This window comes from Tiliqua scincoides, chromosome 6 (assembly GCF_035046505.1).
Source record: "Tiliqua scincoides isolate rTilSci1 chromosome 6, rTilSci1.hap2, whole genome shotgun sequence".
Lineage (NCBI taxonomy): Eukaryota > Metazoa > Chordata > Lepidosauria > Squamata > Scincidae > Tiliqua > Tiliqua scincoides.
Genome location: NC_089826.1, coordinates 31,812,096 through 31,836,500, shown reverse-complemented (window position 1 = coordinate 31,836,500; position 24,405 = coordinate 31,812,096). Strand labels below are relative to the sequence as shown.

General features: G+C 45.5%; 1 protein-coding gene across 2 annotated transcripts in view; it reads left to right on the top strand.

Moving 5' to 3' along the window:
- The window catches only part of ANKRD50 (ankyrin repeat domain containing 50), a 65,551-nt gene that overhangs the window by 24,931 nt on the left and 16,215 nt on the right, over positions 1 to 24,405 (top strand). For both annotated transcript variants that reach the window (XM_066632001.1, XM_066632002.1), the window contains one exon: positions 9,404 to 9,633. In XM_066632001.1, coding sequence (XP_066488098.1) covers positions 9,404 to 9,633 — 230 coding nt within the window. The remainder of the gene's footprint in view (positions 1 to 9,403; positions 9,634 to 24,405) is intronic.

The window sequence follows — 24,405 nt, the reverse complement described above, 5'->3', positions numbered from 1 at the left end:
CTGATAAATCGTAAGGGGGGAATGATCCAAATGTCAAAATAGTGGGCCCGCTCCTGGAGGAACCAACAAGGAATACTGTTCCATGGCAGATACAGGGCACAGGTACCACACAGGAGCCTGTTTAAGCTGAATCCACTGCCCACGCCCCGCCTGGTCAGTCTTGGACACCCTCAAATGAAGGGACAAAATCCCCCTCGCTCTCAAGGAATAGAGGCAGGGCACCCATTAGGTGGGTTAATAATTGCAAAGACACTAGCCTGGCAAAGGCCATTGCATCTGTGCCTATCTGCACAGGGCTACTGCACCTGGTAAATGTGCAGCTGCACCGCCATGCCTGTTAAGCAGGTTACTAAAGGCATCACCCCACGTTCGAGGAGTAGGGACAGCACACCCGTTAGGCGGGATTGGTAACAGAAACCCCCCCCCCCACTCTCAAGGAGGCAGTGCACCCAGATTAGGTGGGTTAATAATTACAAAGACCCTAGCCTTGGCAAAGGTCATTGCATCTGTGCCTATCTGCACAAGGCAGCAGAACTGTCATGCCTGTTAAGCAGGTTACCAAAAGACCTCACCCCAGCCTCAAAGAGTAAGGGGAGCAAGCCCCTTAAGCAGATTATTGACAGGACCTCCCCCCACTCTCAAAGAGTAGAGGCAGCTCACGCACTAAGTGGGTTAATAACGTCCCAGACTCTAGCCTTAACAAAAGGCCCATGCGTCGGTGCCTATCTGCACAGGGCTACCACACCTGGTATTAAACGTGTAGCAACACCTCGCTGGGGGAGATGCCTCCCACTAAAGGGTGCTAAGACACTGTGTAAGCTGTGGAGCCATGAAAGCCAAGGGACAAACTAACCAAACTTCATGGTAATCCCTTGTACATGATGTTGGGCAATAAGCCTGTGGCGATCAGCCACCACAGGGGCAGCTTTAATAAATTCCCCTTGGCACATTAATTTGAAAAACCCCTGGGGAAGTCCCGCCATCCTGATGCTTCTTACTGGCAGGAACTGATGGCCTGTGTCAGAGACCGATGACAGTGGGTAAAAGTCCAAGTGCCAATGTGCAGCGATTAGACAAAAAGCTGACCTGGCCTGGACTAGGCAACTATACTGATAGGGAATACTGCTCTCAACTGTCACCTGGGCCCCCTTTGGTCAGTCTGACATCTGGAGGTGTCAGGGTAGAATATTAGAGCCCATGTGGAATCGATATGGCACCCCCAACTTTAGCATCAAGACTCACTAAAATTAAGGCTATGCCAACCACTCAAGCCTCCATGGTTATAACAGTTATTTGCTCCTCCCTAAATAATGGTTTGTTTCAATTTTAATGCATATAGCCTAGCCACTTGACAGTTTTATGACCCATCAAAATTTGGTTGGGACCTATTGTGGGTCATGAAGTCACAGTTTGTGAACCATGGTTAAAGAATATTAGTGACTAACCTGAAATAGACCTTATAGAGCATTAATGCCCAGCCTGCAACCTTTGTTGCAATGCAAGTCAGGCAAGCGCTGGTCCGTAGGAGCATCTTTCCTCAATCCTTCAAGCATCTTTCAAATCCAAACATCCTTGGTGTAGCCTCACCTAGCCAGGTGGGTGCTATTTGACCTAACTGCCAGCCCCCTTTTCCCTCGCTCAAGTAGGAATGACAATGGTCTGAGGGGGTTAAAACCCCCTTTTCCGGGAGGGAAACAAACTTTTTAAATATGCTGAAGGCACCAATTCCCTCAGGTAGCTGACTCAGGTGAATGAAACTTGAAATGCCCAGGTAGCATTGAAATGCCCAGGTAGAGCCATAAAGGCATGCACTCAAGACCTCTTGTGGGCTTCTGTAGCTAGCAACTAAAAACGCTCCTCCTGAATGTGAGTGTTGGCAGTGCTGTTGTGTATTCCCAGAACAAGTCAGGTTGAAACATTTATGACAATAGTCAGGTACTGAGTAACAAAGCTCTGACCAGATTCCTAACCTGGGGTGACCTGAAAATCTGGTGATTAATAACATACACCATTGCCTAGTCGTTGCACTAGCAGTGGGCTGAATTTTGGCAAGGTCATCAGCATTAAGGCAATCACCAAAGGAGAAAATTCCCAAAAGGTCATGATTGTGATACCCTCTTCTTCACAATCTTGGGTGACCAAGGAGCTGCACCACCAGCCCTAAATCTATACTGAGAAGCAGATGCCACCCGCATCACCAGAACGGCCTTATAGCTCCGCTATCCCCAAGTCAGACGCTCTCTTAAAATGTTATGCCTTTGATTTGAGCAAGTCAAACCACCTGTGCCTGTTCTCCCACATAACACTGTCACCCCATGAGAGGGGCAATGCAGGAACATTGTCAACCTGAAGATTGGGAAAAATTATCTGTGGGGTGAGGGGGAGGGATACAGGTGATGCCTATACAACTGCCTCCATCAGCCTGACCCGCTCCCTGTAATTTCTCCCCACTGTTAGCTTCAAAAGTGAGTAAGAAATGCTCTCAAAGCCCTGGGACTGCAAATATCTCCACCTTTTATTGGGAGCAAGCCCCACCGACCAAATCGGAACTTCTGCCAGGCTGTAGGTGATGTCACTATAAGCAGCAGGTTACAAAGGGAGGGGGGAACTTGCTCCTGGGTACTCCGAATGTTTTGACATCCACCTCCATTCCCCGAACCTGCTGTCTGGGGCGCTTTTCCTGTTGATGGACTTTGAAATGCGTGATGAGTGCCTTCAGCCCACCGAAATGCAATCCTGAGCCTGTCCCCTCAGAAGCGAGTCCCACCATAGTCAAAGGTGGGGGGCCTTCCAGAAAAGTGTGCACAGGACCTCACCGCAAAACAGGCCATTACGGCTTGGAACTAGCCACCTGATCTTCCTCACCTGAAGAGGATGGAGGGGGCAAAAACAGGAGGGGGCCTTGGCAGTCTTACTGCCCGTCTTCTGCGCCCTCATACCTGGAGGTCCCCTTGGATGAGAAAGTGTAATGAGGGCCCACAACCCCCAAGTGTTCTTGATTTGACAAGTAGGATACAGCAGCCCTTTGCAGGGCACTATAGACTCTGGCCGTCGGGAACTCTTCTTGTACCACCAGCAGCCAGCAGCTCCTTACTTCCTTGCCTCCCATGCCAGCTCCAGTGCCTAGGCATGAGCAGGGCAGACTGGGAAATGCGGGGGGCAGGGGGGAGGTTGTCGGAGGAATCACCACCCAAGCCCCCAAAAGGGACCACCAGGTCCTGAAGGATCAACCCGGGGTAGCTGTCCCACGCACCCCAGGCACTGTGACCGTAAGGCTGAGGGATGGGTGACAAGCCTGGGAGGGGCAGAGTGGAAAATGGTGCTGGGCTCTTACTGCCATGCGGCGCCCCGCAGCCTCAAAATGGCCCCAAAAGATCGCCCCCAGATGCCCGGCTGCCTAGCACAGCTGAAGGAGGCTCCCGCAAGGGCGCAAGGCAGGGGAAAAAAGGCGCCTGGCCCCCACCGCCATGCTGCGCCACGTGGCCACAAAAATGGCCGCTGCAATGCTGCACGCTCGCCCCCGCTTGCCCCGCAGTCTGCTGAGGCTGTGGAGGCTTGCGCCGCTGCCCTCACCAGACGCGCACCCAGCCGCCTGCTGCGGCTGCGGGAGGCTCCCGCCGCCTGGGCCTGCCTCACGGGTCACCCCGACAACGCCCGCAAGGCTTCAGGCAATGACGGGGCTGGATTGCGTGCCTCGCGCTAATCAAGCCCCGTCAAGGGCAGCCACCTCCCTCCAGCTCCCAGGCGAGCAACCGATGTGATCACTTGTCAGGAGCAGACTGAGCAGCTCCTTGCGCGCCTGGGCTGCTCTCCCATCCCACCCCCTTCAGCCAGCCAGTCAATCAGCTGGCAGCAAACCCCTGCTGCCGGCTGATAGGGGGGAAACCCTGGCAATCACTGCCAGCGCGCCAGGGAGGCGCACTAACAGCCCTTTTAACAAAAGAGAATTATGTAACTCGCAGTAATTTTGTCTTGATGTTTCAGCGATGTTCCCTTCATGCTCAGGCACTCCGATCTCCTCTTTGGCAGCAGGTTCCCACAGTATTGGCACCAAAGACTCTTACGGTCCCAGAATGGGAAGCGCAATGAACAAATTATGAGAAAGAGTGGGTGGCAAATGGAAGTGAACGCACTTCTGGGTCTGAAAGAAACTTTTTCCTTCACTGTGACTACTGTAGCATTGATGAGCTGAGGCTATGGAGCCTCAATTGTCAGGTTTGTTGTTGAATAGGTTGTGAAGTGGCTGCAAGAGACAGTTCCAGCAGAGGCTTCTGAAGCATTGACTACGGCCGTTGCAAAACTTAGGGGACGTTTCCTAGGACACTTGCAGTGCCGATATGTGATGTCTATATCTTGTATTAGACATTGGACACAGTAAAATTAAACATGTGTATCTGGCCGAATATGAAGCGAAAGCAGTGCCTAGAACGACAACATTAGAAGTTGTCACTGTAAAAATTCATGCAGATTTCTTATGGCCTGCTGATCGGCACCTATGCTTGTCTCTGCAGATATGTCTTGTGCAAAAGAGGACGTTTAAATTGAAATTGTACTGGAATGAGGACTGATTGTACTATCGTAAGTTATGATACAAGTACGACAGACACACTTTATACCAGAATATTCTATATGAGTAAACTATGTAATAGTTCAAACCTGTGCCACTTGCAGGGTGTCAGAAAGGTTAGTGACGGGATAGGTGTGATGGGATAAGATTGCGGTGTAGCCCTTCCCAGCACCCTTTGTTGTTTCATGCCAGGTCAAGAGCAGTGGGGTAGCTAGGGCATCTGGCACCTGGGGCTTATAAATTTTTAACATCCCCCATTTACCCCCAGGGATCTAAGGAGCCTCCTAGAGGCTCTTCAGCCTAGAAAACAGATGCTTGGGGGGGGGGGACCTGATTGAGAAATACAAAATTATGCATGGGAAGGATAAAGTGGATAGAGAGATGCTCTTTACACCCTCACATAACACCAGAACCAGGGGGCATCCACTAAAATTGAGTGTTGGGAGGGTTAGGACAGACAAAAGAAAATATTTCTTTACTCAGCATGTGATTGGTCTGTGGAACTCCTTGCCACAGGATGTGGTGATGACATCTGGCCTAGATGCCTTTAAAAGGGGATTGGACAAATTTCTGGAGGAAAAACCCATTACGGGCTACAAGACATGATGTGTATGTGCAACCTCCTGATTTTACAAATGGGCTATGTCAGAATGCCAGATGCAAGGGAGGGCACCAGGATGCAGGTCTCTTGTTATCTGGTGTGCTCCCTGGGGCATTTGGTGGACCACTGTGAGCTACAGGAAGCTGGACTAGATGGGCCTATGGCCTGATCCAGTGGGGCTGTTCCTATGTTCTTATGGCAGTTTATGTTCTTAAAGGCAGTTTTTGCTAAAAACTAGAAATGTCTTTCTAAGGCCTTCAAAAGGCACTCCCTTATCACCCCCACAAAGCATGGTACCTGGGGTAATTGACTCACCTTCCCCCCCTTAGCTATGCCACTGGCCAAGATCCCTTAACTGCTGCCACCACCGGAGTTCTTTCATAGACATATGAATGTGTGAAAAGAAGGGCAGAGAAATAATAGCATACAAAAGTTTCTGCTAGATCAGGCCAAAAGTCAGCATCCTGTTTCCCACAGTGGCCCACCAAAGGTCTCTTGGAAGCCCACAAGCAGACAAGAAAGGCATACTTCTGTCCTGCTATTGCTCCCTTAAAACAAAGACAGTGTAAACAAAAGCAAGGCTCACTTGCTTCTCCAAGGTTTCCTTTGTCACTGTGCCACAAAGTGGGATGGTGGTCCCCAGTGTCTCCAGCAGTCCTCTTCTGAATGGTAGATCCTCACGGATGAGTCTTCACAAATGTGAAGTGCCAGGAATTTAAAAGGGAGGCTTTTTATGATGTACTTCAAGGACCTCTGATTTAGTGTAAAAGGCCTCCTCGTAAAGATGCTGGCAGGAGGAGTAAATGAATACCTGAAGCCAACTTTTTATGACAAGAGCAGTTAGAGCAGAATGAAGGATGCTAGGAGTACAGCTTACAAAGCTCTCAGTGCACATCTGATTTGAGACGTGAGCCAGGGTTTTGTGGAGATGTAGTTACTTCAGATGTTCTCAACTGTTGCTTCACTCATTGTCACTGTGCAAATCTGTCTCCCACTTGAAAATGTCATCTGGATTGATGGGATGCTGCGTTTTTCTTACTATATAGGGGTGATGAATAATAAGTGCCCAAAGCATTTTATCCTATTTTCAGAATGGATTCAAGGAGATTGCAAGACTCTCTAGAGATCCAAAACATGTGGATGGTGGAAGCAGGCTGGAAAGCCACCGTTTAATTCCGCTTGAAACCAAGATAGCGTTTTGAAAATAAATGCATTATTTTCTGGGCAAGACTGTTTCATTGCAGGAACAGTTGCCTTATTGAAAGAACAGCTGAATAGGCCTGAAGTCATGCTGCAGTTGGGAGTCAGTAATTGGCTTGATAGGAGGCACTAAAAAGAGATTTACAGGGACTCTGTTACTGTCGGGCAGTCCAATCCTAAGCTTTCCAGGCTGCCACAGCACCAAAAATGGCTGTCGCAGTATCCTGCGTGCACCAGGCAGCCACCAGGAGCTCCTCGGGAGAAGGGGACATTTGTCTCCTTCCTCCAAGTAAGGGAAGTAGTCCTGCAATGGGGCTACTTGACTATGTGGCTGCTCTTTAGCTGGTGCAGAATCAAGAAGCCTCGTGTTGGGCTGCACAGCTCCACCGGTCTCACCCCCCTCCCGCCCCACTTCCTCCCCCACCATGCCTTCCCTACTCTCCGCCTGCCTCAGAACGCCTCCCTGCTTGCTCCCATGCCCTGACTGACCTCTCTGCTGCCCAGCGCTCTGCTGATCCTGGTGGTGGATCGCTGGCTTCCAATCAGCACTGTCCCAGCATAAGCTTGTGCTGGGCCAGCAGTAATGCCCACAGTGCATTACCAGCGTGCATTACCAGCGTGCACGCCCACAGTGCATTACCACAGTGCGCACCAGCGGCGAGCCAGCCACATTCAGCAGAATTCGGCCCTGAGTTCTCTTCTTGTCTTGCATAATGCTCTAGCCTTGAAGATGTGATAGTACCTGTGATACATTCCTTTTTTTACCTAATAAAATTTAATTTGTTAGAGAGATTTGTTTTAACTTTAGAAATCTAAAGTCAAAACAAAGGGATAAGAGAGATGGTAGCTGTAGTCCAGGGGTCTCCAAACCCCGGCCCGGGGGCCAGATGCAGACCGCGACCAGCCTCTATCTGGGCTGCGGCCAGTCTCTGTTCCCCTGAGAGACTCTGGCCCAGTTGAGCAAACACAACCAGAGTTGTGCTTGTGGGGTGGGAGAATGGGGGTCCATTTAAGTGTGTGCTTTATTTCTTAGGCTGTGTTGGTGCTTGGAGAAATCTTGGGCATTTGAACCCATTCATTTATTCATTCATCTAAGTTCCATCTCTAATGTATTTATTTAAATTTTATTATTAAATTTTTTTTCCGGCCCTCAACACTGTACCAGATATTTGATGCGGCCCTTTGGCCGAAAAGTTTAGAGACCCCTGCTCTAGTCCAAACTCTGGTCATTTCATGTACGTTTTTGACAGCTAGCAACTACTGCCTTCAGAATTACAAAAAGCCTGAAATTGTACAAGTACTACAAAGCAAATATTTGATATTTGTCATTCTTTTTAATTTAAATATTATTCAGAGTATTTCTATATACTTAATAATCAAATAAAAAGATGCTTTTGTCATATGCACTTTTGAAATGGTTTTAATCACTTACATAATTAGATATTATAGCCATGATCAAGTGATCTAAAATATAAACCCTAGTGAAATCTGAAAAATAATTTAAAACATAAAATGTGTAAGGGAATAAAATGAATTCTTATGGGATTTTTTTTGGGAGGGGGGGGAGCGATGCCAATGCAGAACTCAGTAAACTGTCACTGTACCTAGTATGAAACAACATTTTTGGAATTGGTTCAGGTCTTTCACTCAGCTGGTCAGTCTATTGAGCTGTGTTACTGAAAGTGGTTAGTGAATTACTTCCTTGGTATGTGAACAATGCAAGCTATGATGAAGACTTTTTTTTTTCTTGGTTGCTAAAATATAGTACTACAACCTTATCCAGCCCAATAACCATATCGAGTGATTGATTATTTTAACCATATTGAGTGATTATTTTATAGCAATGTTCTTTATCTTGCATTGTGTGTTGCTTTGAGGGCATTTGGTGGAAAGGTAGTCTTAGAACAACCAATAAAGAAAGAAATCAGAAATGTGGGTGGTGATGGTTATTTAGTGCTATTCAACAACAAAAGTTCACAAAGTAGTTTAAGTAGCTAAACAAGTAAATTGTTTCATGTTCTGAGAAGGATGCAAACGGCCTTTGGAAAATATGGTTTGCTGGGTTGGGAATTGGGACATCTGCTCTCCCTCTGCTAAATATAAGAGGACTATCACTTTGGTAATGCTATTTTTTGACTAGGTTACTATGACTTGTTGATGAAGAAATAAATTTAAAAATGGAGGAATTCCAAAAAGAAAAAAAAAGTTTGACAAGATAAGCCCCACGCATGCATTGGCTGTGAAGGGTGTGTGGTGTGTTGATGCTCCATCTAACATGTCACACCTTTTTATTACTTCGTATTTGACATGCATAATCAGTGTTCAAGGGGATTTATTCCATGGCTGTTTTTTTTTTTTTCCTTTTCTGGGATAGCAACCTCTGTGTATGTAAAGAACTCTAAAGTCACACATTCTTAATTGGCACTCTCCAGTTATACAAGTGACTGGGCAGAGGGTTTTCCCCCTGTGGAATTGTGAGCTCTGCCATCCTAGGGATCCCTGGTGTCGAAGATTACTGATGGTGAAGGATTTTCCACAAGTGCTCATGACTCGAATGCTACACTTGCAAGAGGAACACTGAGTAATGCTACTGCCCATGCAGCAGACTGCCTGGGAATGTGGGCAAGTTCCATCTAAGTTTCTGGGGTGTACGTAGAAAAACACACCCCGCATTCCTGTTCCAGAAACCTTTTACTTCAGTGCTGGCTCAGAGCCCAATCTGATCCAATCTTCCAGTGCCGGTGCAGACGTACCAATGGGTTGTGCACTGCTTCCTGTTGTGGGAGTCAGTCATGGAGGGCTCCTCAGGGTAAGGAAATGTTTGTTCCATTATCTTGGGCTACACTATGTTTGCACCGGTGCTGGAAAGTTGGATAGGATTGGTCCCTCAATGTTAGATTGCTATCTAGTATGCTATATGTTAACAATTTGACTGTTCTTTGTATTTTATTTTAATTTTATTTTACCAGCAACTCTTGAAAAGTGGGCAACTAGTCCAATAAATGTTTCTTTTCCTTGTGTTTTGTTTTTGACAGGTGCATTCTGCTCCCCCTTCTGGGAACCAAGCCCCCCCAGCAAAGTCTCATCCTTCTTGTAGATTCAGTGGATGAAGGATGTAACATTGCAGAAGGCGACCAAACGTCTACAGGCTTGTCTGGAACGATAGCAGAGCTCCTAGCTAGTCATTATGAGTTTTTCCCTCCGTGGTTGCTGCTCCTATGTTCTGCCCGGAAGCAGAGCAAAGCTGTTACAAAAATGTTTACAGGTGAGTATGAACCATGGGGGAATTCTAGTCTCTCCTGCACTATTAAGATTTATCACATAAACACCCATCTTGAGTTTTCATGAAAGGTTACCAGAAAGTAACCTTTTGGTAAAGGCTGCAATACTATACACACTAAATTGGGTCTAAGCCCTACTGAACAGTGGGACTTACTTCTGAGTAAACATCCATAGAATTGTGCTGCAAGTCTCCTTCAGGACCTTTAGAAGACATTTTCCTGTTGAGTTTACCCAGTACAATACACAGCAAATATTGTACATTGATATTGTTACCTTGGGGGTGTGTGTGTGTGTGTGTGTGTGCTGTAGCCAAATGTTAAGGATGTTAGTGTATCATATGGGATTTATTAGGCTCTTATCCTTCCTTAGTGACTTTGAAACTGTGGATATGACATGCATACAGGACTCTGTTCTCTACTGCATATCAGCGGGCATTAAAAGAAAATTCTCAATGACTTTTCCTTCTAAACATCTGGGTTTGTTATCTTTTGTTTTGTGGGAGCGGAGGCTACATTTTGCAAGCTCACTGCATGGGTGTAGCTGAGTTTGGTCCTGGGAGTATACTACTGGCAAAGACTGCCAGGAATCTTCTACAACTTGTTGATCCAGTCTTTGCTGAATTGTGAGATTATTTCATCACTCTGCTGCTATTGTTCCTGGGATTTTTCTTAAATATATCGAGTCATAATGGTGGGATTTTTGGCCTCTGTGTAAAGCCTGCCTGTGTTGCAGCAATGGAATAAAACTGCTGTAATACTAAAGGCCTGTTGGAACACTTGGCTTGGTGTCTTTTTCCCCCTCCCATAAAAGCTATCGCTCCTCTAATTCCTTCACTTTTCTACTTCTTGGCATCTATCTGCTTCTGTCTGCTGTGCCTCCTTCTCTCCTGTTGCCATTAGACAATCAGTTCAGGTATAATGCATAATGGTTCTGTGTTGGGTTCATAATCCTAACACAGGATTAAGTCAGTTCATTTTGTGTGTCCTTATGTGGCCTTTTGAAGGGGCCAAGCACTGAAAATGAAAGTACACTGAATGTGTACTTCAGAACTGCCACGTGTATATTTTGTCCTGTACAGAGAGAGATCATAGCTCTGCAACAAAGGACAAGTTTTGCATGCCTGAGACTAGAAAGTGCTGCCAGTCAAAGTATACATTTCAAAATGTATGGAGCGGTGGCAGTCCTGAGCTGCATACTGCCCTGGGGCAAGCCTCCAATGCCACCCCCCACACCGTAATTGCAGTGATATGATGAAGTCACTGCAATTAGTTCCAGGAGTGCTCTCCTCCTCCTCCTCCTCCTCCTCCTCCTTCGAATTAAAGTGGTGGGGGAGAAGCTCTAGCCAACCTGGCATTGATAGCAAGCAGGGGAGTAGAGCTTGTCATGTTCTCCATGCACAAGATCCCACGTTCAGTCCCCAGCTCTGTGTGTGTGTGTGGGGGGGGAGGGAGTGATTTAAACACGTGCACTGTCCAAACTTGGTGGCACTCTTGGCTCTGGCCTCCTGGCTGACAGTGGTGAGAGGAAAAGTCCCCTCCCCGTTCTGAAGATAATGGGGAGGAAGCAACACAGTGCATCATCAGTTCCAAACTGGCTCACCCTCACCTGTCTCCTGGCTGCTCCATTGCTCTGTGGAGAGATCCACATGGAGGGAGCAGGGAGCAGGGGTTCTTAGTGAAAGAGGAGACAGGATGGGCTAAAATACAAAAGAAGAAGGCATATGGGAGAAGCACACGAGGCTCATGGAGGCGCCTGGTGAGAGATAACAGCCAGACACCCAAGTCCCAGAGCTGACCACATCCCACTCTTGCCCTGAGATGGGGGGAGTGAGAGCACTGACAAACCTGACTTTCCTCCCTCACTGAGATAAAAGAGTGCAGGATTGTCAAGGTTAAAGGAGTTTTGTATAAATTATGAGAGGATTGGTGTAGGTTCCCAGTCTTGTCCCAATGTGAGCAGGTTGCAAGAAAACACATCAAATACAGCAGAGTACTTTCAGCAGTTGTATTGAGCAAGGGATATCACATTCAGAGTAGTCAGTTAACAGTCCAAGAGTCAGCACGGAGAGCAGTCAGTTCCAGTATAACAAGTCCAAATCAGTTTCCAATAATACACAGTCAAAGGTTCAGTCCATAAGTCAGTAATATCATATACATACAGTATCCCGCCTCCTCAGTCACTGGCAGCAGTCTAACAGTTACTCCATCAACTCCCCTACTGCTGCACTGGAGGCTCCCGCAGACTAAGCTTATGTAGTCGGCTCAGCCAATCAGTATTGGCTTGGTCACACCCAGGGTGTGTCTGTCCCAGGTGCTTGATGATTCTGCTGAATCATCCCTCCACACCTGCTCCCTGAACCAACATGTAAGCTGTGGTTCTGCTTCCACTCAGAACTCAAGCTGACAAGGATCACCTCTCCTCATCTAACTCTCTATCTGGTCCTGGATTCCCCCAGGAGTCAAAGGGACAGCCCGAGGACCCTGAGAGCAGCCTAGCTGGCAGGCCTGCAGGAGCCTCTGAGCATGCCAGGGTTCCGGTTGGAAGGAGAGGCATAGAGGCATGAGGTCTAGCCGGCCTCAAAGCAATGCCCTCAGAGTGCTTCAGAACCTCCTTGCCTGTCACCTTTCCTCTGTTCTCACCGAGCCTGTGAGTCCTGATCTGGACTAAGCAAAGGCATCAGTCCAAGACTGGGGGAGCAGTGTTTTAGAGGGTGCATATTTGCAGCGGAGTTTAGGAGTTGAGTTCACTGCCCCAAAACGGAGCCCCTCACCTCCCCAAGTGTTTATTTAGTGGGCTAAAGGGGGTGAGGGAAAATAAATTTGCCCCCCAACATGCTTCAACTTGGGCAAAAAGTCGCAAAGATTACTGCGCCGACCTGACCAAAGAAAAAACCGGTCTTGTGGTAGAGTGCAGCGGCACCCCCTCCAGCCAGCCTGGCCTCGTGCCTGGGGCTTTTGCCTCCCTTGCTCCCCACCAGGTTCACCACAGAGCAATGGTATAACTTGGTGTCTGCTTCCAGGGTGTCAGGTGTATTTGTGGATTCACATTCTCAAGTACGAAAAGAAAAGTGAGAACCAGGCCCAAATCCTAACCAACTTTCTAGCACTGACACAGCTGTGCCAGTGGGACATGTGCTACATCCTGCAGTTGGGTGGCAGTCGATCCTCAAGGTAAGGGAATGTTTGTTCCTTGCCTTGAAGCTGCATTGCACTTCGGTGCTGGAAAGTTGGTTAGAATTGCACCTTCAGGCCGCAGTCCGAACCCACTTTCCAGCGCTGACAGAAGGACAATGCAATTCCATGGTAAGGGAACAAACATTGCCTTACTTTGAGGAGGCCTCTGTGACTGCTCCCCAACTGCAGGATGCAGCACATGCCCCCCTGGCACAGCTATGCCAGTGCTGGAAAGTTGGATAGGATTGCGCCCTCAGTCTCCTAATATTGTCAGCTTCTTGCCTTTGTTTCAACCTAGAAACAAAGGTTCCTTTCTGTGGTTTGTACATCTTGCTCCTTGTTCTTCTCTGTATAAAATCAAATCATAGCATGTCCCCAATGTTGCCAGTTCTCTTTAATAGTGATGAGAGCTTTGAAAGACCTGGGGCAAATTGAATGGGCTCATTGCCCAACTGTGTGTATGATGTTCATTTTTGAATGGTAAACTTTTGAACCAACCAATCAGATTATGGCAGTTGAAAAAATTGACACCCCATCTTGGTAGTGTAGCAGTTCCCAAACTGTGGGTCCGTGACCCACCAGTGGGTCACAACCCAATTTTTGATGGGTTGTGAAACTGACAGGATAGATTAGGCTATGTGCATCAAGGGTTAAACAACCCTCCTGCTATTTAGGGGAGTACTGCTGTCCAATCACCATTATAGCCATAGAGGATTGAGAGGCTGGTAAAGTGAAACTTTATTTCAGGTGGGTCCCAATGCTGAAAAGTTTGGGAACCACTGCAAGTAGCACAAACAGAAAGTTTGTGTCAACTGCCTGTTAGGTTCGGTGGATTGTACTGCTTCCAGGATTCTTCAACACTAATCTTCAACAACCCCGAAGTTCTAACTTCAATGGTTGGCAACCTTCAGTCTCGAAAGACTATGGTGTAAGCCTACAGTACCCGGTATTCCCGGGCGGTCTCCCATCCAAGGACTAACCAGGCCTGACCCTGCTTAGCTTCTGAGATCAGGAATGTGCAGGGTAACAGTTGACAGAATTTGACACATCTGGGGTGTTAGGAAAGTGCCTGATATTCCCAGTGATGACACACTGTACATTAATATTGCTGTAGAAACATTAATACTGCTGTAAAAGCATTTTAATCAATTTGGCCATGGCCTAGCCCAGGGGTATTAAACTTTTTTTCATACCGAGGGCCAAATGGCATTCATGATGCCTACTGAGGGCCGGAAGTGATGTTAGGCAGGAAGTGAGGTCATTAAACAACTCATTAACAAACACTTTTTCTCACTTAGGAATTCATTAACTACAAATGACAGAAGAGAAAACATGCTAATATTTATCATATTTCAAGATATGGGAGAGCCCAATTTTTGTGGGGGCTGCCCTTTTAGCAGTAACACCTCACCACCAGCCTGAGGGCCGAATAAAAAGCTTCCATGGGCCACGTCCTGCCCCCAGGCCTTATGTTTGACACCCCTCGCCTAGCCAGTCTTAAAAATGGTGAAGATTGCAATCCTATGCGCTGGAAGTAATCTTCTTTGAGCACAGTGTGACTTACTTCTGAGTAAACATGCCTAGGGTCATGCTGCAAGTCCCATTAATTAACTGGTTTGTGCTTAATTCTCCCATCGACCTCGATGGGGCTTAAAAATGTTTTATCATTTCCCCAGTTGTTTCTGTTAGTTGAAAAATTGTTTTACTGTACTACTAGTTTGGTAATGTAATAAAAAGAATACATATTGCAGCACTATAACCATGTGTACTAATTTTAGTTGAAAATTTGTAGTCCTTAAATGGGAACAAATGATTTGGTGCCTACCAAATAAATTCCATGAAATAAGCACTAGTTAATGCATTTTGTACTTGATTGTGTATGTTTATAGTAATTACACATTTTCAAGGCAGTCTTAAAATGCCACCAGTGCCTCAAAGCAATAAGTGTCGGATTCTCAAATACCAGAAGTTATTACTTTTTATCATGGTATAGTTGCTTGCCAAGTATCAGGTTTCTTAAAGGAAGTTATTTTTAGATGTTCATCCAACACATTTCTAATAGTCAAATTCATTTTTCCCCCTCAAGTTCTTCTGTATTTAATTATTATCAAATTACATCTAATCACTGTTGGGCTAACTGTATGCAAGCTAATTTCCTCCATACTGACAGGCAAATTTTGAAATCCACTATGTGATAGAAATCTTAGCAATTCAGAGTAATTCTTGCTTAGTAACTTAAATTATGTTTGACACCAATGTTAATTTAGGCTCACAAGTCTTGCAGTAAAGGGAAGCAAGACAAATGTGGTGTTGGTATTGACTTCGTGCAAGCTGCTCTAGAACCATTGATTGAAGAGCATGGTTAAAATAGAGATGGCTGAGCCTGGCTTGAGCTTGTCCGACAATCAGCTTGAAAATTATCCAAGATCCTCCCTGTTAGAAAGCAGGCATATAATTAACCCAGCCAATCTGGATTTTTCTCCAAGCTCTTAGAACTCAAAAGAGTTTTTGTGTTTGGGAAGTTCTCCTCTCAAACCTGGCTAAATTCTCCAACAATGAAAATCCTTTAATTGAAATTATTCATAATGGAGACTTGGTACGTTGGCAGACCACATCGGAAACAGCTACTTAAAGGGAATGGGGGGGGGGGAAGAATTCAGCATCAATGTTGCTATTCCAAGGACACCCAAACACTGAACACTCAGTGAATGTGTTCTCTGGAAGTCATACATTCAGTCTTTGTCAGAAGAGGGTCACATTGTAAGGGTGGAGTGCAGGGTTGTCCTGTGTCTCTCAAATTCTTCCCAGTTTTGCCAGCCCTGCCTGCACACCAGTGTATTATGGAAGGGTGAACTGCCCACCCTTCCCTTAGCTAACCTGGGGTTGTTCTCAGTGCCCAGCCTCCCTCCACTGTGCCCTTCTTTTTCCAGTGGAGTACAGCATGGTGGGAAACATGGTCTGCTGCCAGTGTTCTATTTGTTCAAAACAGGAGTGGCATGGAGGAGGGAGGGTGTGCACCAGCTCCAGATAAACAGTGGGTTGTCTCCATAGTGCCTCTCCTTACTCACTTAGTGCTTTCATAAGCAACCAGGCAGGTAGGGAGCTACAACTGGCGATACAACAGCTTCCCCCCTTGCTCCAGCAGCACTGGTGGGAGAAGGGGGCTGCCACAATCCTCTTCCAAGCTGAAAAGGAATTGGAGTGACAGACTGTAGAAGTCAGCAGACAGATGGGCTGATCAATTCACCGCTGCTCCAGCTTCGCTGCTCAGTGTGACTGTTTCACATTGCTTCCTGGGAAGGCCAGTGTTGACAGCGGGAGCTTCCATCTGATTCAGATCCTTGCTGATCAGAGTTTGTGTGTGTGTTGTGGGGGTATGTCTGAAAGGAGCTAGGGCGGTGGTTTCCAAACTTTTTAGAGGCTGTAGAGGCTACTGCCTGATTTATAAATGCCGAGGGATATGGCCATAATGGTAATATATATATATAAAAAAGCAGCAGTGCTTCCCCACCCCCTGCCCCCCGCAGCAGCTTGTTAAAATACTTGATGCACATAAACTAATCTGCCCTGTTAGTTTTGCAAATCACCAAAAATTGGATTGTGACCCACTAGTGGGTCTTGGACCCACAGTTTGGGAACCGCTGAAGTAGGGTGCTATAGTCATGTGACTTAGGCATTGGATCTCATGTGACCCAGTCTGCTGATGAACAGAAACATTATCTGAACTTTGATATGCTCAGATGTCAGGATATCAAACAGGAGTTATGGGTGAAAGTAAGTATTGCCCATTGAGTGAGAATTATTTGTGTGTGCAAGAATCAAAGGTCTCCGTACGAGGAACATGTCATTTTACATTCATCTGCAAAAATGTGAAGATGCAGATTTTTGCAAATTTGAAAATCTGTCCGCCTGTTACCAGTTGTTTTGGGGAGGGCTAAATGGTAACAGGTAATGGTCAAGTCTCAAATGAAACCATGAAGAAGAAGTGGGTACCACCTTTTTCCTGTTCTAGTGAGATAGTCACCAACTGGGAGTACTGTGCTATACATGGGGGGGGGGGAGAGAGAGAGAGGAATGTTCTTTGCCTATGCAGCTTTTATAGCAGGGCCACAGAGGAGGTAGATTTGAATCTGTGGAGAGATCTTAGAGCAGTGATTTTCAATCTTTTTTGTCTCATGGCACACTGACAAGGTGCTAAAACTCAATGGGGCTTACTCCCAGGTAAGTGTGGCTAGGATTGCAGCCTCACAGCCTAATCCTAGGCATGTCTACTCAGGAGTAAGTCCTGTTATACTCAGTGGGGCTCAAGGTACACCAACATACATTGTACACATAAATGTTATATGTTATGATGGCGCGAACATTGTAAAAAAAACTCTGGTAGGTCTCTGGGCCTTGCTGGGTTTCAAAGTAGCTCTCGAGCCAAAAAAGTGTGAGCACCCCTGTCTTAGAGTGACATGATTTGCAGTAGAATGTGCAAGCATTTCTGACTTCCTGTAGTTTAACATTGGGAATTTAAAAAAAAAAATCTTAAAAATCCTCTGCCACGTTTGCTCTTGTGCTAATTGCTTCTTACCAAGCTTCAGTCTATTCCCCACCTGTAAATTATGAGTATTAATTGCTTGCCTCTGACCAGCATATGTGCAGCTCTGCTAGTTTATCTTCTGAGTTTGGATCAAAATCCCTGATCTGCTTTATCTCATATGTGGGTTGTGCATGTACATGCAGTTTATCTGTATGGCTAATGAGGTGCTTGGCTGTGCCCCTTGAGTAACTATTTTGGATCTGGCTTGCCTCTATTCTGTCATTTTGCACCTTGTTCCTGCTGGTGGTGGATATTGGAGTTCTAGTTAAAGGGCAGAGTTGTTCCCACAAGCTGGAAGTCTGCAATAACCTGGTATATGGTAATACAGCAGACTATGGCCATGAAGGGCTTCCTTTCGTCTCAGTTTAACTGGGCTGTAGGCTTCTTTCGTTTGATGAACCCACTGGGGAAATGGAGTAGAGAAGGGTGAGAGATTTTCTTTTTTCTCTCCCAAGAATAGAAAAGGGGAAACCTTATATGCCTAAGTATGCATCCTTGTTGGTTCCTTCTGCAGTATCTGGATGAAATGGGAGTTGAGCGGACTTTGAAGTTACTTTGGTCCTTCCTGGAATGTAAATTCCAGAAGGTAGTTTTGGACAGCTCTGGCTCAGTGCTGTGGCCATTAGGGATCAGTTCTGTTCTCATGTTGTTCAGCCTATCTATGCAACTGCTGGGAAAGGCCATGAAGAGATATGGGGTTGGCTGTCACCAATTTGCAGGTGACACCCAGCTCAATACCTTGATTCCATATGGTACTAGAGAAGCTCTGTAGGTCCTGAATCACAGTCTACACTTGGTGAGGTACTGTATGAAGATGAACAAATTGAAATTAAATCTGGCCGGGACAGAGATACTGTTCAGTGGCATCGCTAGGGGTGTGTGGGCCGCACCAGGTGACGTGCACAGGGGGGTGACACACACTGGGGGGGTGACACGCACGGGGGGGGTGACATGCTAAAATCGCAGTGGTTAGGAGTAACCACATCATGTTATATACCGTTGGATGCAGAATTACGAGCTGAACACAATGCAAAAAACCAGAGTGAAATAACTCCTTTCCTTCAAAAGTTTTGGCAAAAAAACTGGAGAATAAAAAATGCATGGATCCCTATGGGAAGTGAAAGTGAGCCGTACCGCACGTTTACTTGCGAGTAGGCGAACTTGTCTTAGTCCGTTGGAAAGGGCAGGCTGAGAGGAATCTAACAACACCAGAATGGTCCTGATCCAATGAAAGCAGCTCCCAAAAACACCTGAGAAGGAAGTCCCTCCCTCCAAGCAGATAAATGTATTGAGCCCTATGGAAAGTGAAACTAAGCCTCATGGTCATGTTTACTCGCAAGTAAGCAAACGTGCCTTGGATGGTGTGGAAGATCAGGTGAAGGAGAGTGCAAGGCTACCAGAATGGTCCTGATCTTATGTACCTGGAGCTCAACAAGTGCTCCAGAAGGTAGCCTCCCCCCCCCCCAAAAGGATCAAAACAGAGGCTTCAGCTGATAAGGTGAACCTTTTTGAGACTTACAAAGCCAGCTGGATCCTGCCGGTGATCTGGTTTAAACAGAAGTTCTTAAATTGAACTGGGCACTGGGTAGGGCTGAAAACCTTACTGGTTTTGGAGGGGGGGGGGATGCTGTTATTGCAGGCAGGCTACAGAGGAAATTCTGCCAGGTGTATCATGCTTGTACTGTGCCATCTGCATTAGTTGCTGGTATGTTTTTGAGCACAATGCAAGGCACCAATTTTAACTTCTAAAGCCCTAATTGACTTGGAACCAGATTATCTGAAGGACTGCCTCCTCCCTATGAAACTCTCCATGTTTGGGAAGACTCTTTTGTGCATTCCACCATTGGCAGAAATGTACCTGGCAGTTACAGGGGAAAAAAAGGACCTGCTTTGTGGTGGCACACAATTTGTGAACTCCCCTGCCCCAGGATGTTTGGTTGGTGCCGTCTCTTGTCTTCTATGACCACTGAAAGACATTATGGTTCTGTTTGACCTTTGCTTTGTGGTGCTGTGGCTTAAACTCCTGGACTGCTGGTTTGTTTATGGAGCACTACTGGTTGCTGCTGTTTTTGATATTATTTGATTATTCAGTTGGAAACTGCCTTGAGTGCCTTCCTTGTGGGAGGGGAAAGTGCAGGATATGTATCTTTTAATAAATAAATAATCATTTTAATATTTAATTTCATAATTAATTTATTTTAATAAAATAAATAATTTTTTGGAGTTGATTTCTTTACTTTGGACTCTTAAAGCTTCAGGATGGCATCTGCATCCAGAAATCAAGATAGTCTGACCTCAAGTGAGTTCAGAGACTGTTACCCTGAGATAAGATCTCATGTAAACAAGTCAAAGGCAGAAAGGGACTAACTGGAGAGTAAGGATTTAGGCTAAAAAGACAAACTTCAAGTCTGAAAGAAATAAGTAACATAGGTTTCCACAAGGTCTTGAACCCATTTTCCTCAGTTTTCATTATTTTTGGAGGAGGAAGTAAGAAAGTATTGGCTGGTTGTAGACAGGACCGAAATTTCAATCTATATATTGCATATAAAAACGAATGTCCAAACTGACTCATCAACACCCAGCCCAAACCCCTGGATCTAGAAACATGAAATTTGGGGACTATGTTCCTTCCATGACATAAGGATGCACTTAGAAGGGATTTTTAGAAATTTGACCCAAAGGAGGCAAAAAGGTATAAAATGTGTTTTCACAGATTCCTCAATATCTCTTAGACCCAATGAGATATCGACTTGGTGCTTGCTTACAAACGTTACCCATACAAATGTTTAAAAACATAATTCAGGATTTCACCCTAATCAACTCCTTAAGGGGTGAATCTGTATTTGGAAGTGAATTATAGAACCCTTCCTATCGCTTTGGCCTAGCTGACTTTTTTCCCTGTGCCTATGACTGCCTATTCTATCCAACTTTCTAGTGCCAGTGCAGCCATGCCAACAGGGTGTGTGCTGCATCCTGCTGTGGGGGGAGGGCAGTCACGGAGGCCTCCTCAAGATAAGAGATTGTTTGTTCCCTTACCTGCGGGCTGCATGGTGGCTGTACTGGTGCTGGAAAGTAGGATAGGATTGGGCCCTGGAGCCCTGAACTACATCCCCACCACAAATTCATGCGCACAAAGACATGTGCTGCATCTTACAGTGGGGTGGGGGGCAGTCTCAGAGATCTCTAGGGTTAAGGTTGAGAAAAATATGCAATCCCTCTGTCCTTGGTTCTGCGCTAGCTATTTTGCTTGTGCCGAACTGAGGAGTGTAATGGCAGCAGAAAGGGAAAGAGTGTCATATTTGGACTATTGTGTTGAGTTATAAACTCGTGTTCAAACTGAATGGATGCCATCTGGAACATGTACAAAAAAAAAAAAAGGTTACTGGATTAGAGAGTACTCTTTCCTAAATTGAAGCCCAGTATTTTTTTTTCCCCTTGAAACTTTGCTGCCCAAGTATGTGGCTATGTCAGAATGCTAATGCAAGGGAGGGCACCAAGATGCAGGTCTCTTGTCATCTGGTGTGGTCCCTGGGGCATTTGGTGGGCCGCTGTGAAATACAGGAAGCTGGACTAGATGGGCCTATGGCCTGATCCAGTGGGGTTGTTCTTATGTTCTTACGTGGCCTTGGGAGTAATCTGTCTTCATTTTTTTTTACAGGAAAATATGTAGTGTGGTGGACACATTTTAGATTGTAAGCCTATAGACCTGGCTTTTACCTCTTTCAAGCAGCATGCAACCCCTGGCTTTTACTGCATGCCTTGAGTAATGTTGATTAATGTTGTTTATCATTATAAATACGGAAATCTACGAGGAACATAGTCTGCACTTGTACTGCAAATACCATAATTCAGTTGAACAGAAGTGTGTTTTGCATTGAAGGGGCAATGAATTTAGCAAATGTGGTAATTAAAGGAAAATGTGCAATAAAATATTTATGTTCAGGAACAGTGTACATATTTTCTCTTTATATTCTAATTAAAAAGAGTAGCGCTGGATGTCACTAGTCGAGCTCAAATTAACTGAATTTTCCAACACAGAAGTCATAGTATAACATTTGCTCCAGACAGCTTCATTGTTCTTGTCAAACAATGGCATGAGATAAGCAGATAAACTTAGCCGATCAAATTAAGAAAACAATGACTAAAAAGAATAGGTAGCAACATTCTTTGAAGAGCAATATATCTAATCTCCTCAGAAAGAAAGTGAATTAAAATTGCAGATTCAAGCAAATTATTCTTGGTGTCTTTGTACTACAATAAACAGGGTGGTTACAAAAGCTTAGGAGATTTGTTTCAAAGTTAAAATCCCTCCATAAAAGAAGGCAGAAACTTTGCAATTCAATTATGACAAGGACTAAAGCTTTGAAAACAGCATTATTGCTCTAAGTGCTAAATATTATTCTGACTGTAACATTAAAACAGCACCATTTTCCCATTAATGTGTATCTAATCTAACTGGCACATCTCCAGGGCTGAAGGGTGAAGTTAGATTCTCACCAGTGGAATGTTTTAAGGGCACAAAGTGCTTCCTCCCCTCACCCCACCCCTTTCTCTGGTTAGGAAAGTGTAAGTCAAGAGTTGATCATAAGGATGCTAGAAACAACATCCTTTATCCAATCATAGTGGATATGAATACGGGATATGGCCCATATTGGTTTCAAAAGACACCTACCGAACCCCCTTTCCAGAACAGATCACTGCTGAGAGTTGGATGGCACTGTGCTAAATTTGGGGTCATGGGTAAGAAAATCTTGGGTTCCTGATTTTGCAGCAAATGTGTGTTTTCAAGTAGTCTTCATAACACTTACCTTTTCTGTGGTGAGAGTGCCACCAAATGTATATCGGATTCCTGGCTAGCTGGGACCCCTTGAATTGGGCAGAGGGGTGCTACAAAACCCCCTCCATAAGCTAAAATATCTGCCTCTGAGTTGCAAACATTAATGTGTGAGAGGTCTATGGTCTTAAGGTCTATTAAGTAATTTTACTTAAGCATAGCTGTCCTCAGCTAGTCACTTGTGTTCATTGCTGCTGGTGCCTCTCATAAGTCATTCACATCTTAATTGTCCTTAAGCTAGTTTACTACTTTGAACTTCCTGAAAACTTCTCTTGAACAGCTCTGTGAAGAATCCAAACTACCACTTTGGAAATCCATGGTGCATGTTTGCATTTCTTCCCTGCTCTTTCAATTCTAGCACAGTGTTTCTCAAACTGTGGGTCAGGGCCCACTAGGTGGATTGCGAACCACTTTCAGATGGGTCATGTAGCACCTAGCTCAGCCGCCATTAAAAATACAGATCTGAAAATACAGGGGCAGAGCTGCTGGGAAGAGGCCTGGTGCTTCGCTCTGAATAAGTGGGAAGATGGGGTACTGGAAAGGGGGGGGGCTGTATAGTTGGTGAAGGCTCTAACTGCATTCTGCTGGGATGCTGGAAATGGGGGGAGGGCTGTATAGCTGGAGAAGGATCCAAGCCTGCTTTAACTTCTAAGCTGGAATGTTTGGATTCTGACCTAGGCAAAACAACAGCAGGAGTGCGCTGTGTAATGGAACCTTTGTCTGATCACAGCTTAGGTTTGAAGCTTGAATTCATGATGTCACTTCTGGTCATGACGTCACTTCCAGGTCAATTACATCATTTCTGGTGGTTCCTGCCAAATTGTCATTCTAAAAAGTGGGTCCCAGTGCTAAAAAGGTTGAGAACCACAGCTGTAGCATGTTTGGATTCAATTAAGTTTAATTAGTACACCTTGTTATAAGCATTTCGATGAATAATTCATTTGCAGGCATTGTTCAACTAAACTGAAAGCCCAGAATGTTCTGGATGAAAACCCAATATCTAATTCACATACTAACGTTGTAGTCGACTGGCTTTTGTGGAAAAACTCAAAAGTTCTTTTGGTACTACTTTGGATCACAGCAGCTTGTAAATCTAAGGCTCCGATCCTATTGTGGCCTAGCGCTGCAAAAGCCAGTCTGTTGTTGCGCACTGCCACCTCTTTGCCAAAAAATGGCAAGTGGTATGATGTGCACAGCAGCAGCTCCAAGAGGTTCCACAGGTGGTGGAAATTGGCCATGAGAAAGAGGGCATTCTGGGGCAGGGAGAGGGGTAAAGGGTGAAGATCTTAGAAAATGCCAGATCTTATCCCCCATTTTACAGCCCACCCTGCCCCCTTTCTCTCCTCAGACTTACACCAGCTATATAGAAATGGGTCCAAGGAGAGTCCTAGGACACCATAAAGCCTACACAAAGGTGAATAAAAATCTATCTGGCAGGCCTCCCTCCTTGTAGTTCCCCCATGGATGCAGACGTGCTCCATCTGCATGGCTGCATCAGTGCCCATGCTTGTAGATAGGACCCATGATCAGAGGTATATACATATGACATCCCCCCAAATACTGCTAAATTCTATGCATTAACTGAGCTGTTCTTTGTAGACCTTGGATTTCCTCTGTTGGACACCTGTTGCAAATTATCATTGATCTGTATCCAGAGTTTATCATGATTAACTGAATTTAGGATACAGCCTCCTGTGAGAATCCTATGTGGTTCCTGGAATTATTTATGTTTGGAAATTTCTGGTTCTTTAGAGCTTTTTAAAACTATGTTAAAATTTTTCAAATTTGACAAACCATAAAGACTGATGGCCATACCTGCAAGGGGTAGAAACTTCACAATAAGCTTGAACTACAACATCCTGCTTATGGGATTCAGTGGCATTGTTGAAGGGGGTGCAGGCTGCACTGGGTGACACGCACGGGCGGGGGGGTGGCACCACTACTGGCCAAAATTTTTGTCTTTTCAGATAATACCGTCATTTTATAGATCAGTCATTATGTATTTTCAAGCAGAATGCAATGAAACAAACCATCAAGTATATCTATCCTATCAAAAAGTATAGCCAAAACACCAGTAGGAGGTGGGGTGAAGGTGCATCAACATGTCCACCACCTGGGGCATTGCCTCACCCACTGCATGGGAGGAGGTCCATCATGGGGGTG